This window comes from Diabrotica virgifera, chromosome 5 (genome assembly GCF_917563875.1).
Source record: "Diabrotica virgifera virgifera chromosome 5, PGI_DIABVI_V3a".
NCBI lineage: Eukaryota > Metazoa > Arthropoda > Insecta > Coleoptera > Chrysomelidae > Diabrotica > Diabrotica virgifera.
This window is the reverse complement of record NC_065447.1, coordinates 170,168,796-170,187,936: the sequence shown is the minus strand read 5'-3', so window position 1 is coordinate 170,187,936 and position 19,141 is coordinate 170,168,796. Positions and strand designations below refer to the sequence as shown.

General features: G+C 32.5%; 1 protein-coding gene across 1 annotated transcript in view; it reads right to left on the bottom strand.

The window, feature by feature from the left end:
• The window catches only part of LOC114330652 (alpha-L-iduronidase), a 196,023-nt gene that overhangs the window by 67,122 nt on the left and 109,760 nt on the right, over nt 1-19,141 (bottom strand). Inside the window, exon 9 of the mRNA XM_028280057.2 lies at nt 17,877-18,079. Coding sequence (XP_028135858.2) covers nt 17,877-18,079 — 203 coding nt within the window. The remainder of the gene's footprint in view (nt 1-17,876; nt 18,080-19,141) is intronic.

Genomic DNA, 19,141 nt, shown 5'->3' with positions numbered 1-19,141 from the left:
TATGATAATTCCTTAATATCACATTTATTGATACATTCATTGCATATTGCTATGGTTTATATTTTGTGTTAGTTATTTATTGAATAAAAATAACTTTGTTTAATTATCATTCAATACCAACTTATTTCTACTAGACAAATTTAATGTATTCCCGAAAGTTGAAGAAAACTAAAAATATCTCCGAAAGTAATAAGTTTAGATATAGGGAATGCTATATAAAAATGAAAGAGTATAATAAATACAATATTTTTGAAAAATAAAATATAGGATGATCCATTTAAAAAAATAGAGAAAATCGTAATTTGGTTTTGTAGTTCACCCTGTATACAAACATTCGTCAATGATTTCAATTGGACTTAATTTAAAAACTACAGTATATTGTTTATCTTACTACATAAAACAAATTATTGTCTATGAATTACTTCTTTATATACAGGGTGTTAATCTCATAGGGATTTCGAAATAAAAATGGTCATAACTTGTTAAATACTCTGTATAGTAATGCAAAACCCTATATTATATGAACAAGAATTATGAGGGGAATATAAATATGAAAAAATATATAGGGTGTCCCATTTAAAAAATTATATGTTTGATATACCACGCTGTTATTGATCACCCTGTAGAAATGGACATATTTTCCAAGCGTGGAGAATATCATTGCCTACATTTTTTCTAAATAACTTTTTTCGATATTCTATACCGTAATGGAATTATCGACCGATCCCGCACTAAAAACTCACCCTGTATACAGGGTGTCCAGAAACTCTACCGACAAACGAAGACAGGAGATTCCTCAGATAATTTTATGACAATTTAAGCCAATTCACCTAGTCCGAAAATGCTTTCTAAGGGAGCTAGAGCTCTTTGAAGATGGCGCCATGTAATTAGTTTTTCTTAAATACCTCGAGAACGCTTCTATTTAGAAAAACGAAAATTGGTATACATATTTACTTTCCTGAAATGAATCGATTCCATCCATTGCGAATTTCTAGTACCGGTCGTAGGCGTACGTTTTGGGTAGGGCAACGGTTATTTTATCGTATAACTCTTTTGTCTTCAACTTTTAAGCATTTTTGATACTGGATTATTAAATTGTGAGGTATTCTAGTACTAAAAGGTACTCTTACTTTAAGTCGATACGATACACCGTTTTCTAGAAAAATCGATTTGAAAGTTTTTAGTTTTGGGAATTTGAAAAAAAAAGTTAAAAAAAATTAAAAAAAAACGATGTATTTTACCAACTTAAAGCAAGAGTAACTTTTAGTACTCGAATATCTCATAATTGAATAATCTAGTGTCAAAAATACTTAAAAATTAAAAACAATAAAGGTATGCTATAAAATAACTGTTGACCTACCCAAAACGGACGCCTATGACCGGTACTAGAAATTCGCCATTAATGAAATCGATTAATCTCTGGAATATAAATAAATGTACCAGTTTTCATCTTTCTAAATAGTTTTTTTTGTATTTTTTTTTAATTCAAGGAACGAAAAATTTTCAAATCGATTTTTCTAGCAAACGGTGTATCCTATCGACTTAAACTAAGAGTACCTTTTAGTACTAGAATAACTCACAATTAAATAATTCAGAGTCAAAAATGCTTAAAAATCAAAGACAAAAAAGTTAGGCGATAAAATAACCGTTGCCCCACCCAAAACGGACGCCTATGAGTTGTACGAGAAATTCGCAATGGATGGAATCGATTCATTTCTGGAAAGTAAATATGTATACCAATTTTCGTTTTTCTAAATAGAAGCGTTCTGGAGGTATTTAAGAAAAACTAATTACATGACGCCATCTTCAAAGAGCTCTAGCTCCCTTAGGAAGCATTTTCGGACTAGGTGAATTGGGTTAAATTATCTTAAAATTATCTGAGGAATCTCCTGTCTTCGTTTGTCGGTAGAGTTTCTGGACACCCTGTATAAAGAGAGATATTTACAAAGAAATTCAAGAGCAACATGGAAATGTACGTAGGCCAGATTTTTGTAAGATGTTATACCTAATAATAAACCAAGTAAATCAGGGGGACTTAATAAAGATAAGGTGACCAACTGTACTCATTTACTGAGTTTTGTACTCTTTTTTCGCAAACCGTACTCTTTTCAAATCCTGTACTCTGAAAGTACTCATTTGTATAATTGTATACTCATTGTGAACGGATAGAATGGATAGTGAACTTTAGAGCATTAAATTGTTTCAAATGGACCCTTCTTAACAGTAAAATTGAATGGAAAGAATTTTCTTCAGCAGTCGAATTTGTAATGAAGTAAAAGATATTGGTATTAATGACCATTTTCTCTTTGAAGAAATTCGAAGAGTAAATTTATATTTAAATGAAGAAAAATTGAAGAAATAGAACAATGAGAAAATAGAACTTAAAAAAAGATAAGCAGAAATCTTTCGGCATTTTAGAGTAGAACGTATCCCACATGAAAATTTAAAAGTTTTAATAGAAATTGGCTTATGTTGTCCAGACCCTAATTAATGCTGCTATTGAAAGGGTATTTTCACTCTCTCTCTCCTGTCGTTTCCCCATTACTGAGGATCGTGATTTCTTCCAATATTCCTAACAATGTTTCTCCATTGGTCTCTATCTTCAGCTGCTCTAAGAGCTGCGCAGAATGAGTTTCCAGCTGAATGCTTTATTTGGTCAGACCATCTAGTTGGTGATCGTCCTCTTGATCTTCTCCCCGGAACGTTTCCAGAAACAATTAATCTCTCCAAACTGTCGTCACCTCTGCGAACTACGTGACCAAAGAATTGCAGAATTCGTTGCAGACATATTGTGGACAGCCTTTTTTTAATATTGAGTTGGTTTAGAATGGAAACGTTTGTCCTATGAGCTGTCCAAGGTATGCGCAGCATTCTTCTCTAGCACCACATCTCAAAGGCATTAATTTTTTGGCGCTCGCATGCGCGAAGAGTCCAAGTCTCTGCTCCGTATAGAAATATTGAGAATACAAGGGCATTCACCAGTCTCATCTTGATATTTTGAGAGATAGATCTGTCTTTCCAAACTTTAGTTAGGCGACTCATCGCATTTTTTGCCATACCAATACGTCTCCGAACTTCTGCTTCACAGTTACCATCGTTAGTTATACTAGACCCGAGATAGACAAAGGTGTTTACTATCTGGTATTCCTGTAATATGTTAGTCAGTTGAATAGTGTCAAATCTGTCGACTGTATTTTCACTAGGGAATGATTATTATTGGAGCAGTGAGAAGACGCAACTTTCTGTAAAAACATTATCTGCCGCCTTAACAGTCAAATTTAATATGCAAAATAAAAGTTGTTCGGATGTAGCTACATTATTATAGGAACATCCTCATTTAGCAAAAAAATACACTCCAAAGAAAAATATGTTTTTAAAAGAAAATAAAGTTTTTATACTTTTTTCTTCTTTTTTTTTTTGTTTCGCCTATGAAATACAGAAGACTCCCTCTATAACGAGAACTGAAATAGCGGCCTAATTACCTCGTTATAAGAGGGTCTCGTTATATCAGACAACAGTAATATTGAAACGTTTTGACATCTCTTACGCAGTTTATTAGGGATAGATGATGAACAATGAGACCTCGCCATCGTAAATTGTAAACTTCCTACAATAATCAATATCGGTCGATACACAGGAAGAAGTTTATTGCAGGCGGCGAAGCATATTACAGCACTTGCCGCGATAATAACACAGATGTTAGGAATTTCTATATACAGCCAGTTGGGGTGTTTATTTATAGCCATTACTGCTCTAAAAACAGGTAAAAAACATATTCTTCGGTTTCATGTTTCCTCGTTATAACCAAATATTCCTCGTTATAGAGGGTTATAGTTCAATAGGAATTTCATGGGACACCTAATGTACCTCGTTATAAGCGAAACCTCGTAATATCCTTGTTCGTTATAGAGAGAGTCCACTGTACTTGCAAAGTGTACTCTTTTTGAACAAAAAATAGTTGGTCACCTTAATAAAGACAAAATTTTAACTAACAATAAAACACTGAAAACCTTTGTTTTCTATACTTCCACAAAATTTATTACAACTATGTGACTACAGCTGTTTCGGCAGAGTGCCTTTCTCAAGTGATTTATATTACTATGGGTTTGCCTTTTTAAAGTCTTTAACTGAAGGGGTTGAGGAGTGAGGAGATGTTTGTCTCGAGTTGGTCATTCAGAATTATATCTGTATTTTTCAATTTATTAATTTCCATAGATAAAGATAGCTTAAGTCCTTTATTTTGAATATGCAGAATTTGAAACTGTTCATTAAAAGAATGATTATGATCTAGAAGGTGAAGTGCGTATGTAGAAGTGTCTGTTTTTCTATTGTTGAAAGCCCTTTTGTGTTCTGCTATCCGTTTGTCAAAGGTTCTGCCAGTTTGACCGATGTAAGTTTTCGGGCAGTCACCACAAGTTAGTTTGTAAACACCACTCTGTAGTTGTTTTCTCTTTCGGCTCTTATTGTCCTTAATATATTTGCTTAAATTGTGGTTAGTTCTGAAAGCTGGTGTTATTCCTTTCTTTTTTATGTATTTGGCTATTTTTGTTGTTATCTTGCCAGTATATGTGATAGAGCAGAAGGAACTGGGTTCTTTCTGTGGTGGTGGATAGACTAATTTCAGGGCTTCCTTATGGAGTTTTTGGTTAACATTTTGTTAATTATTGTTTGTTCGTTATAGCCATTGTTTACTGCTATTTGTTTAATGATGTTCAGTTCTATCTCGAAGTTATTTTTTGACATGGGAATTTCTGTCAGTCTATGTATCATGCTATGGTAGGCTGCTAATTTGTGTTGTGTAGGATGGGATGATGAATTGTGTATAGTTGTGTCAGTATGGGTGGGTTTATGATATACGTAGAACTCATGTTTGTTGTGTATTCTGGTAATTGTTACATCTAGAAAGTTTATGGACTTATTCTGTTCTGTTTCTATTGTAAACTCAATATTACTATGAAGTGAATTAATGTATGATAGAAATTGGTCAAGTTGCCTGTTAGTTCCTGTAAAGCATACTAGTATATCATCCACGTATCTCCACCAATATAAGAACTGTTTAAATACGGGATGTTTAGAAATTGTTGGTTCAAGCTGGTTCATAAATATATTTGATAGCAATGGGCTTAGAGGATTACCCATAATAAGTCCTGCACTGTTGTTTGTGTATATTTGATTATTGAATTCAAAATAGTCTTGATTTATGCAAATTTCAAGAAGGTGTATCCACCACCATAGAAAGAACCCAGTACCTTCTGCTCTATCACATATACTGGCAAGATAACAACAAAAATAGCCAGATACATAAAAAAGAAAGGAATAACACCAGCTTTGAGAACTAACAAAAACTTAAGCAAATATATTTAGAACAATAAGAGCCGAAAGAGAAAACAACTACAGAGTGGTGTTTACAAACTAACTTGTGGTGACTGTCCGAAAACTTACATCGGTCAAACTGGCAGAACCATTGACAAACGGATAGCAGAACACTTCACCTTCTAAATCATAATCATTCTTTTAATGAACAGTTTCAAATTCTGCATATTCAAAATAAAGGCCTTAAGCTATCTTTATTAGAATCTATGGAAATTAATCAATTGAAAAATACAGATATAATTCTGAATGACAAACTCGGAACAAACAGCTCCCCACTCCTCAACCTCTTCAGTTAAAGATTTTAAAAAGGCAAACCCATAGTAATCTAAATCACTTGAGAAAGGCACTCTGCCGAAACAGCTGTAGTTACATTGTTGTAATAAATTTTGTGGAAGTATAGAAAACAAACGTTTTCAGTGTTTTACTGTTAGATAAAATGAACTTCCATCAAGTAACGGTCGAATCCATCAATTACAAAATTTTAACTAGAAACAGATATTATTTATAAAAAAAGGATCAAGTTTTCAATCTAATAACACAACCTCCGAGGATTCTAAAAAATACAAGCCATATGGATGCCACGATTATAGGACATACGAAGATGAGAGAATATTACAATTTATAATTCACATCCCATGTGCTCAGCGTGGTAAAAGCTCCAACGAGAAGGTTTCCTACGTACTCCAAATAGAGTAAATAAATTAAACATTCAAAATGTATAAACATTTTCAATTTCGTTTCAACCCGAAAACGCAGCAGCATTATATTCTAGTTTAATCAGAGAGGGCAGTAAACGTCTATACCGGTTTCGGGACTTTTTTGTCCCTCGTCAGTAGACCTATCTATATGTTTAATTTATTTACTCTATTTGGAGTACCTACATAGGACACCTTCTCGTTGGATCTTTTACTACGCTGAGCAGATGGGATGTGAATTATAAATTATAAAATTCCCTCATCTTCCTATAGTCCTGGCATCCGTATGGCTTGTATTTTTTAGAATCCTCGGAGGTTGTTACCAGAGAATGTCCCCACTGTTTTCAATCTAATTGGATGTAGAATAATATTTTAATATTGTTTAATGTGTTCTTGGTCTTTTTCTTGGCAGATATCGCTACGGCATCCCAGTCATTTCGTTCGTTTGCAATCCGAGACTGCACGCGTCGGAGTATCCTGGTTCAGACAGAGAGATGAGCATTGTGTCTACTGACAAGGGGCAAAAAGTCCCGAAACCGATATAGACGCTTGCTGCGCTCTCTGATTGAACTAGAATATAATGCTGCTGCGTTTTCGGGTTGCAACGAAATTGAAAATGTTTATACATTTTTAACATATTATTTACGTTCGCTAATCGTTATTGCCTATAATTACAAGTTTTCTCAACTAAGTAAGTTTTTTACATGTCTGAAATATTTTGCAAAACTTTCATATTTTTACAAAAAATTGCATATACATATTGCATATTTTTATTAAAAACAAGCTGAAAATGCGAGCATTATCATAACGAATACTTTGTTTATTTACGTATTTTAATTCGTAATATGGAAATTTGCTATTATGAAAAGTAGTTTAGAATTAATAATTATGTTTTAATGTGCAATTATATCATTCTAATTTAAATGTTATGAACTATAAAGGTAGTTTACTCTTGATCTAAATTTATATTTTTATATACCTCGTATAAAATTAATAAAACTTTATATAATATGTTGGTTGCATCATAAATATTAGAACATGAATAGCTTTTTATGAAGAATAACTTTTCTTCGTCAAATTAAAAATAAAAGAGTTATAAATAAAAATGTTGTTGGTTTCCATAGTTTGAGAAAAATCTTTAAATATTTTTTTTCATTAGAATTGCACATATCAGACCATAATTTTTTATACCAAGCAATATTATTTCATATAAGTACTGTCGGTTCTCTAAACTCGGACACAACTGGCAAGTGATTTTAGTCAATAATAAAAAAAAATAATTACTAATTAGTTAATAATTACTAAATAATTAATAATTTTGCCAATTTTGGCAAAATTCGCAAAAAACAAAAAAATTACCTACTAAAATCACTAGCCAGTTGTGTCGAGTTTAGCGAACCGACTATACAGGGTGTCCAGAAACTCTACCGACAAACGAAGACAGGAGATTCCTCAGATAATTTTAAGAGAATTTAACCACATTCACCTAGTCCGAAAATGCTTCCTAAGGGAGCTAGAGCTCTTTGAAGATGGCGTCTTGTAATTAGTTTTTCTTAAATATATCCAGAACGCTTTTAGTTAGAGAAAACGAAAATTGGTACACATATTTATCTTCCAGAGATAAATCGATTCCATCTATGGTGACTTTGGGTGGTGGTTTTGGGTGGGGCAACGGTTATTTTATCGCATAATTTTTTTGTCTTTAACTTTTAAGCACTTTTGATACTGGATTATTAAATTGTGAGGTATTCTAGTACTAAAAGGTACTCTTGCTTTAAGTCGGTAGGACACACCGTTTTCTAGAAAAATCGATTTAAAAATTTTTTGTTTCCTGAATTTGAAAAAAATTTTGAAAATTAAAAAAAAACGGTGTATTTTACCAACTTCAAGCAAGAGTAACTTTTAATACTAGAATACCTCATAATTTAATAATCTAATGTCAAAAATCCTTAAAAATTAAAGACAAAAAAGGTATGCGATAAAATAACCGTTGATCTACCCAAAACGGACGCATATGACCGGTACTAGAAATTCACAATTAATAAAATCGATTCATCTCTGGAATATAAATAATTGTACCAATTTTGGTTTTTCTAAATAGTTTTTTTTTTATTGAAATTTTTTTTTGATATTCAAACAACGAAAAATTTTCAAATCGATTTTTTTAGAAAACGGTGTATCCTATCGACTTAAAGTAAGAGTACCTTTTAGTACGATAATGCCTTACATTTTAATAATCCAGACTCAAAAGTGCTTGAAAATTGAAAACAAAAAAGTTATGCGATAATATAACTGATGCCCTACCCAAACGGACGCCTATGACCGGTACTAGAAATTTGCAATTAATGAAATCGATTTATCCCTGGAAGATAAATCTGTGTACCAATTTTCGTTCTTCTAAATAGAAGCGTTCTGGAGATATTTAAGATAAACTAATTACCAGACGCCATCTTCAAATAGCTCTAGCTCCTTTAGGAAGCATTTTCGGACTAGATGAATTGGGTAAAATTATCTGAGGAACCTCCTGTCTTCGTTTGTCGGTAGAGTTTCTGAACACCCTGTATTTTAATTTCATAACAAATGGAACAGTCCATTTATCATAAAGGGTAGGCCGTATACTCGTAAATATATACCTACTTAATAAATTATTGCTTTTAAAATATACTCAAATTGTATTTTTGAACATCTTATTTATTTTATATAATAATTAAATTCACTATCAAATGTCATTGATGTTTTATTAATACTTAATTTAAAATTTAGTTTGACATTCACGAAGTGTCAAACGTAAATGTAAATAAACTATGCTTTGCTGAACAAATTGATATTAAATAATTCGTTGGAACTTTACCGCGCTGAGCAGATGTGACGTGAATTGTAAATTGTAGAATTCCCTCATCTTCCTTAGTCTCAGCATCCGTATGGCTTGCAAATTGTAGAAGCCTCGGAGGTGTAACCAGAGAAGGTTCCCATTGTTTTCATTCTGGTGGGATATGTTATATGCCATTAGAGTGAAAACTTAGTCTTTTGATATTAAATAATTCAAAATAACTAAATATTGTTAAAATTATTCAAATTCATTAATTACAAACGTCACATAATATAGGTACCTTGTTGTGCATTACGTCAATGGTTCTTAGTTTCAAAAATAATTTATATAGGTACAATATATAACCTGAATTTACAAATAAATTAAAGGAATAAACGGTTTACTTACACAAGATTCGATATTTGATGTAAGATGTAAGAAGGTAGGTAATAAATTGATTTTTTTATAGTCATACAAAAATACGACAGCGCTTGTTCAATTCTGGAAGAGAAATGTCAAACATTTGTAAAACTACTAGATAATTATTACTAGTCTACTCATAACTTATTGAGTTTGATGTTTAGCTTTTTGAAAAGTAGCCTACTTCCTAACCAACCATTTGAGCTGACGTTTAGTGCGTCGGTAGGAATTAACCGGATTGTGACGTCACATTTTAGACTTTGAGGTCGATTATCTCGAAGACGGTTAGAGATATCGAAATGTCGTTTTCAGATTTGGATTCAGAAGGCAAAACTACATAAGAATCCATCGATGCACCTGCTCTAAGTATTGCAGGAGCGGCAACGCAATAACACACAGACTTTTGCAAATTTATAAACGAAAAGTTTTCGTTGAAAATGTATAATATGTACCAATAATTTGTGAATGTGTCTACCTTGTCTTTCTGTTTCTTTGAATCATTTTGGGAGTACCTGCTATTGTAATAAAAGGTTGTAGAGAAACTGGTAAACAATTAGCAACCCTAATTTACAAAAGAAATGAAATATATGTACATATAAATACTTTTAGTGGGACGGGATTTTCCGAAATCCAATATGGGCGGAAGTGTCGGTGAATGTCGGCGGAAGTGTTTTAGGAATAAGTAGCTATATGAGTCTGCTATATTTATATTAGTTCCATTTATGATTTTCGCGTGAAACAGGGTAAACATGTGTAGTTGTGTAGGTATTGGACAAATTTGAAAAGTGCATTTATAGTGTAATTTTATTACGTAACCGCTAACTTCCTTAACTTGTTTATAAAGCGATATTAAAACTAAGTGTTTGGATGCAGCCATATCCTAAATTAAAACTGGATAAAGGAAAAGTATTTTGTAAAGTTTTATTTTGTGGAGCTTGTACTATAATTGTAAGTTACTCATGTTTCGGTAAAAAAAAAACGAGTGGCTAAGCTTTGGCTTTTTTTTTCAGATTTCTTCTGATAGAAATTTTTATTCGATCAGCATGATGCAAAAACACCTTCTCGCCCTGACAAGTGTGAAAAAACTCTTAAAAGGTCCAATTCAAAAGGGAAATTGACATTGGCGCAGTGCTTATGCCTGGTTGCACCAACAGATCTTAAGTTCCAGATTAGCTAAGCTCTACTTATAAATAGGGACTCCTTGAGTATCACTTACGTTGCACCTTAATTTTAGATTCTTACCTTATTATCAATTATATCTATTATTATATTATGGTATTATTATTGCAATATATTATAATTATATTATATTAATTCTTATGATATTCTCGACTTAAGCTTAAGATCTGTTGGTGCAACCGGGCATTAGAGATTCAAAAAACCGAACAGAATTTTTAACCAGGACCTTTGCAATGCGTATCTTCGGGAATTACAATTTCAAAAATAAATAATGCAATTTTAACCTCGTTTTGCCGAAATATTGTAAATTTAACATTCCTGATGAAAGTACCTTAAGAAAAAAATATCCAGATTTGGTACTATAAGAAAAATTCGAGAAATTTTTGCAGATAACTCTATTTATTGTATAGTTGACAAGAATGCTGATTCACGGGGGCCGTATATAGCGCATTTAATAATAAGTGTTTTACCAGAGCCGTGCGGTACATATTTTGAATTGGATGCAAGTCTTCGAAATGCCGCCCCTTAAGTATTATTGAAACTTAACTTTTATTTTTATTAAATGAAACGACACAAAATGAACGAAAACTTTTATTTTAAAAACAAAACATATCTTAAATTAAATGAAATATGTACCTATCAACATTAAATAACATTTACACAATTACAATTTTGCCCTTCTGACTTTAATTTTGGCAAACTGTCAATCCGATTGGTGTAGTCTACAGTAGCAGCTAGTGAGGACTCTTGAAATGAGTGCTAAATTTTTTAGTTTTGTTTGTCTTAATGGAGCTTCGTAAATAGTTTTTGATAATTTTTAATTTTGAAAAACTTTTTCCCCACTAGCTACCGAGACAGGCAGTGTTAATAAAATTCTTAGTGATACAACTACATTTGGGTATAAAGAAATTAGGGTATTTTGGCACAAACTTTTCAAAATCTCAAAACCTTAAAAAAAAGTTTCATGGAGTATAGTATCATTTGAGATATATCATGCAATTCTTCTAAAAGATAATTTCAATCTATATCCAGTTCTTATTCTCTTTCTATTGAAAGTATTGAATGAAGATTCATACAATATTTTTCTAGTGTTTTATCATCTATTTCTCTCCATTTAAAAATATCATATAAAAATTTGTAGAAGAGAAAATCGGCAATTAGTGCAGTCACTGAAGCTTTTCGCCTCCGATTTCGTTGAACCTCCATTGATTTTCATGAAAATTGGTGAGTAGTTAGAGAATACCTCAAGGAACAAAGGTGACATAATGCCAACTTGCGCTTTTATCCTGGAGGTCGATTCCACCCCTTCTCGGGGGTAAAAATTATTTTATTAAAAATAATACCATAAATCGATAAGGTCAAATTCTAAGCAAAATTTGTTATATAAAGTTATTATAATAAATCAAAACTTTTTGAGTTATTAAACATCAAAAATTTTAATTTTTCGTGAGAAAAGTCCATGTTTTTAACCGATTTTTCATAAATAACTCAAAAACTATAAGTTTTTGCAAAAAAGTTTTTATTACCAAAATTGAAGCTAATGAAAAACGAAATAAATTCCTCGCTTAAAAAACTAAACTAATGTTAATTGAAAGTGAGTTAAGGGTAATTGAATGTATATTTTTTAAGACAAGTACTGAAATCTAAGTATTCAAGCTTAAATAACGGGAAAACGATCCATTTTATAAAATACACGTGCCATGCACTTATCAAAGTACTTCAGAATACCTATCAAACGAGCTCCAGGAGAAGTTATTAGCATCAAAATTAAGCAAGTTATGATGAAAATAAGAGAGCCCTTTCGAATTTTTTAGGAAAAAGTGAAATATAAAAACATACGCCATTTCCACGAAAATTAAAATTTATAGTAATTCTTACTAAAATTCCTTTATATTGGCATAAGTAATAATTTCAATAATTTTGACCGGTTTAGAATGCATATTTTTGAAAAAAAGATATAATTTAAGAAAATCAGAATTTTTAAAATTATTGTAATTTTCATTTTCTTTTGATAATAACTCCAAAATAACTCAATATACGTAAAAAATGATACTTAACTAAATTTTAGTTTTTTCTGTATGACATATTCTACCGTTTTTACTATTTCGCTAGGGTAAAAAATAACCGAGATAGAAACGTTTAAAACTTAAATTTTGCTGCGACAACCATGTAATCGGGACTATTTAACCTTTTATTTTTAAAAAAGTAAGAGGGATAAAAGAATAAGTTTGACTTGATTTATTATCCCTTGAAATTAGATTTTAAATTGTTTTTAAGTGAACCTGATAACGTAAAAACTGACGAAGTTATTAAAAAAAAAACACCATTTTTTGGAAAAATTTTTAAAAGATAAATTTTGAAAAATTTTTGGGGCATAAATTTTTAACGCTATCAACTTGTTCGGGGACTCATTTGATAGATATTTTTAAGTACTTTGACAAATGTTTAATACTTTGTTCATAAAATGCATAATTTTCCCGTTATTTAAGATTGAATATTTGGATTTGGGTACTCGCCGTAAATAATATACATTCAATTACCTATAACTCACTTTAAATTAAAACTAAAATGTTTTTTAGTAACTAGTTTATTTCATTTTTTATTAGCTTCAATTTTGGTAATAATAACTTTTTTCTAAAAACTTACAGTTTTTGAGTTATTTATGAAAAATCGGTTAATAACATGGATTTTTCTCACGAAAAACTAAAATCTTTGATGTTTAATAACTCAAAAAGTCTTGGTTTATTTTAATAACTTTATATAACAAATTTTACTTACAATTTGTCCCTCTATCTATTTATGGTATTATTTTAATTAAAATAATTTTCACCCCCGAGAAGGGGTGGCATCCACCCCCAGGATAAAAGCGCAAGTTGGCATCATGTCACCTTTGTTCCTTGAGGTATTCTCTATCTACTCACCAATTTTCATGAAAATCGATGGAGGTTTAACGAAATCGGAGATAATAGCTCATATCCACCTTCAGTGACTCCACTAAATATCTAAAATACATACAGATGAAACCATTTTATTTTAAATTTATCTTCCTCTGTTAAGAACTCATCCACAGATTTTTCGTAATCAAATTGGCGCCTCTTTCTCGTGGCTCGAATTTCATTTTCAGCTGGAAATTCAGAACTTATCTATATCAAGATTTTATGCAATTTCATTAGCAGTAATTTTCATTTGGTCATAGCCAGATACATTGTCTGTAACTTTTCATTTTTTCTGTAGTTGCTGACATTTTTACACAATCTGACAAATTTATAGTTACATGTTGCAACATCTTTATACTACACCGCTTTTCCAAAACTTTTTCAAATTTGTCAAAATAAGTCCTGTTGAACCTTCACCGGTTGAATCACTAGCTTCAAAAAAACCAGCAAAAAATTCCTTGATAATTTATTGTGACTAGAATCAAAAAAGCGGCAATTCCTATCGTCAATGAGAGCTGTTTAATATGACTTATAGGTCTGGATCCCGCATATGAAAAAAAAGTTGATTAATAGCAAGCTGAAAATTTGTTAATAGCTTAAGGGTGTCTAGTCGGACAAACTTTGATATATGGGAACACTGGAACACGGGAAGTTTTAATTGTGGAACAGGTTAAAAATTTGGAACGGTCAGACCACGAAAACGTCACATGTATTTTGTCCGACAGAACTTCCAATTGATTTGTTACCCTTTCATTAAACTCTCATGCATAAATCAGGCTGCTATTTATCACCAAATGGGCATTATAATGAGTTGAACACGTAGAACATGTCAAATGACAGGAATTATGACAGGTGATAAATAGTAGTCTAATTTTTGCATGAGAGTTTAATGAAAGGGTAACAAATCAATTGGAAGTTCTGTCGGACAAAATACATGTGACGTTTTCGTGGTCTGACCGTTCCAAATTTTTAACCTGTTCCACAATTAAAACTTCCCCTGTTCCAGTGTTCCCATATATCAAAGTTTGTCCTACTAGACACCCTTAAGCTATTAACAAATTTTCAGCTTGCTATTAATCAACTTTTTTTTCATACGCGGGATCCAGACCTATTACGTCTGGGGTACAATAGGCGATTATCGAAAAATATTTAGCGATTTTTGCTATTTCGACAATTTTGTTTAAAATAATATTACCCATAAAACTTATCAATTCATCTTGCCTACTGTTGCTTAAATAAGTCACAAACCACTTATCAGACTCTCCGACTTTCGTTAAACTCTCCTGATATTTTCTTCCATTACTGGATCAAACTCAGAGAGCATTTGTACTAACTTTGTACTAAAAAGTTTCCATTATTAGGTTGAAACAAATTATCAGTGGTTCCACGAAAAGCTAAACATTGTGAGGCCAAAAGTCTAATTCTTTTCCCAACTTCTCCCCAATTTTGAATTATCCATTATTATATTAGATTTTACTGATTATGCCGCCCCCTTGTTATGCCGCCTGATGCGACTGCCTCACCGCATCAAAGCACGACACGGCCCTGGGTTTTACACGAAGATGTAAAAAATAAATGTTACCCTGTTGCGTCAAAGCAATTGGAGAAAACCGACAATTTGACCATAACACGTTTTGTTGAAGATAAGTTTTCTCGTTTTTTTCTACCGGAAAATATAATACCATGCGATAAAGATTTATTATTGTTAAGCAACAATGCAAGCTATATTACAATTTACCAACATTCAGAAAATGGTAGAACCAGTGTCAGTGTTAATATACACATTTAATATCTTATCTGGTTACAGTATTAAATGAACAGTGGGAACAGGAAAAAATCAAATTTGGAAGAAACCAGACTAACTTTCATCCAAATTATCTAAATCTAAATCAAATTGGATTTGAAATCGTAACTCAGAATGCTACGATGCTACGAGGGTCATTCGTAAAATAAGGTTCCCTATGCCGCTGAGAAAGGGTGTGACGTGCTGGAAGAAATCAATATCTTCTTCTACTTCTTCTTCGCGCGACTAGGATTACTTCTGTTTGTCTGCTTCTTATTCTGTTTCAGTTGTTGTTGACTGTACATTATCTTTCCACCTTTTCGGCGGCCTTCCAACGGGTCTTCTGCTATACGGCTTGTTGTTTTTACAGATGTTCGCTAATCTATCTGGTTCCATTCGGTGTACATGTTCGTTCCAGTTTTTCTTTCTTGTTTTTATCCACCTGTTAATATTTTGAATTTTGCATCGTTCTCGTATACTTCTGTTGCTTTGTCTGTCTCTTAATGATATGCCAGCTATTGATCTTAATACTTTCATTTCGATATTGTTGATTTGTTGTTTTGTCTTTCTTGTATCGGCCCTTGTCTCCGCTGCATATGTTAGGATAGGTCTTACTGTTGTCTTGTATACTTTTATTTTGCTTTCCGTGGTCAGATATTTGTTTCTCCATATGGTTTCTCGGAGGCAACCACTTACTCTTGCCGCTTTTGTTGCTTGTGTTGTGGTCTCTGTTCTTATATTCCTGTCACTAGTGATCTCTACTCCTAGGTAATTGAATTTCATTACTTGTTCTACAATTTTGCCGTCTATTTCTAACTTGCATCTACGCGGCTCTTTACTTATCACTATACATTTAGTTTTTTCTACTGATATTCTCATATTAAGTTTATTTGCTGTGATATTGAAAGTGTGGAGCTGCCTTTGTAGATCATCCTCGTTATCAGCAATTAGTACTGCATCATCGGCATAGCATAGTATCGTGATTTTATGCGCTCCCATGTGGTATCCGTGTCGTTTTCTTACTTCGTGAATTATTTGATTCATCACCATATTGAATAACAATGGGCTGAGCGAGTCCATTGGACTCGGATTCCTCCTTTTAGTTATATGCGTTCTGTTTCTCCTGTTGACATTATAACTCTGGTCTTGTTGTTCTTGTTAATTTCATTAATTAGCCTTATTATCTGGTGGTCTATTTGTTCAGCTTGTAATAAATTTAAGATATCATTTCCCCTCACCCTGTCAAAAGCACTTTTTAAATCTACAAAACACATGTATGCTGGTTTTCCGTATTCAGTAGACTTTTCTACTATTTGCTGATAATAAAAATTGCATCTATTGTGCTGCGGTTCTTCCGGAAGCCTTGTTGTTCGTCTGCCATGTTCGCTTTTTCCTCGATTTTATCTTTTATGACTGCCGTCAACAATTTTAATATGCTGTTCATCAGACTAATGCCTCTATAATTTTCAGGATTTTTCGAGTCTCCGAGTATCGGTAGCAGGAGACTTTCCTTCCATTCCGCTGGTACTACTCCGATATTTATTATATCGACAAATAATTTTAGGAGCCATTTGAGTAGTGTTCCTCCTCCATATTTTAGCAGTTCATTATTTATCTTATCAGGACAAGGTGCTTTTCTATTTTTTAATTTTTTTATTCGTTCTTATAGCTCTTCTTCTGATATTAGTACTCTATCGTGGGTTTCATTAATGTTTATTTCTCTATTCTCTTCTTCTCCTTCTCCATATAATTTCGTGAAATGCTCAGTCCATTGTGTCTCCGTAATGTTATCTATCCGTACAAATTCATTCATTTCTGTTTTTTGTCTCCTTATCATCTTCCACACCTTTTTCTGGGATCCATAGAGGTCGAATTCCATATTTTGATAAATTTCTCCCAGTGTTCTTTTTTGATGTTATCTATTTCTTGGTTTACTCTATTCCTGATTGTCACGTAGTCGTCTCGTGCCTCCGGTGTCTTCATTCTTTTGTATGTTAGGAAAGCTTGTTTCTTTTGATTTGCTAGTGCTTTCACCCTTTCGTCGTACCATGGAGTTTTGTATTCCCGTTTATTTCTGTTGACTTTTCTTTTACCTAAAGCTTCTTCTGCTGCTTGTAGGATACTTTTTCTAATAATTTTCCAGGTTTCTTCTATATCCTTTTTAGTCTCTAGGTTACGGCTGTTTAGCTTTTCTGTTAGTCTGTTTCTATACAAGTTTTGTGTCCCTTCGTCTTCTAAGCTTTCTATGTTTAACTTTTCTTCGACTTTTGTATTTCGCTTGCGTTGTGTGTTGATTTCTATTTTTATTTTCCCTAGTACCAGGCCATGGTCGGATCCTACATTGGCGGACGATAGAGTGCGCACATCTATTATATCCCTGGGGTGTATTTGTCTGTTTGTTATAATGTAGTCAATCATAGAGTTACGTCCTCTTGTATCTAACCAGGTAATCTTATGCTGTATTGGATGGTCAGAGTATGTATTGTTGTTGTGCCAATATCAAATTACCAAAATGGATTTCTATTCCAAATAGCCTACAACTATATGGGTCACTGGGTTAATGCCATAGAACGGTTGCCGATAAGAAATAGTCTCCCTGCTTCTCTCATTTAAAAACAGCATATATCGAATATGTTACTAAACTAATACAAAAAAATAAATGTAAGTGAATATAAACGTACCTAGCATTGCTTGAGTGAAACTTCCAGGTAATGATCACTTCATTCCAAGTAACATTATAAAACATTACAGAAGTCACTCTCTTAGGGAGAGTATCTGATTTTGAACATACTTGTACCAAATGTACACTGGGCATGTTAAGAGTTAGGTGAAATTGAAGATATGTATCTTTGAGATCTGTTGGTGAAACTAGCCTGAGAGGAGCCTAAAACAAAGTCATAAAATCAAAATCGTATTTATAAGTTTAATAAAATTTCAATAAAATTTTAAACTGATTTTAGCAAAGTATTCACCCTACGTCTCACAAAACCTGTTCTCATAATGCTTAACTTATTTCCTATTTTACCCATAAATGTATAACTGAAAATGTATGTAAATTTTCATATACGGTGAGGACGTTTGAGTTGGAATCAATTAATTTCCTCCAGAATCGCTGATTCTGGAGATGAATCCTGAAACAGGTCGATTTTTATTTTTAAATTATAATTTTTTGGCATATATATAATACTAGTGACGTCATCCATCTGGGCGTGATGACATAATCGATGATCTTTTTAAACGAGAATAGGGGTCGTGTGATAGCTCATTCGAAAGGTTATTCAATTTTCTATTCACTAATATAAACATTAACATAATTATTTATACAGGGTGCCCAATTTTCTTTATTAAATTAATTGAAACAAAAAGAAGAATGTAGGTAATTAATTTGATGCAAAATAGATTTTACTGCTGTCAGAAAACAGAAAAAATGTTAATTTGAAAAATAAACATTGCTTTTCGCTTAAATTAAATGTTCAAACTGCTGAGAGGCAGGTGGGTGGCAGCTTTAATATTGAATTTAAGCGAAAAACAATATTTATTTATCAAACAAACATTTTTTTCTGTTTTCGGACAACAGTTAAATGTGTTTCGAATTAAATAAATTATATACATTCTTCTGTTTGAAATCACCGCTTGTCGTATTGTTTGCTTGTTTAACTGAGGACTCAAACGGAACGTGGCGCGGCAGGCTTTGCAAAATAGAAAATGTAACAGAAAACGATATAACGGAAGACAGGAATCACAGCAACGTGAAATAGCGTTATTTGCCTCAATTTTGTGATTTACTATCCTTGGACAAAGAAAAAACCTCTTATTTATGGCCATTTATGGCTAGATCGGACTGGTTTGGCTTGTCCTATCGGTTGTCGGTAAAGGAGACGCAGTTCAAAGAAAATCAGTAGCTGAAAGAGGATTCTTACAACTCGGCAACGGAGATACGGTCAGT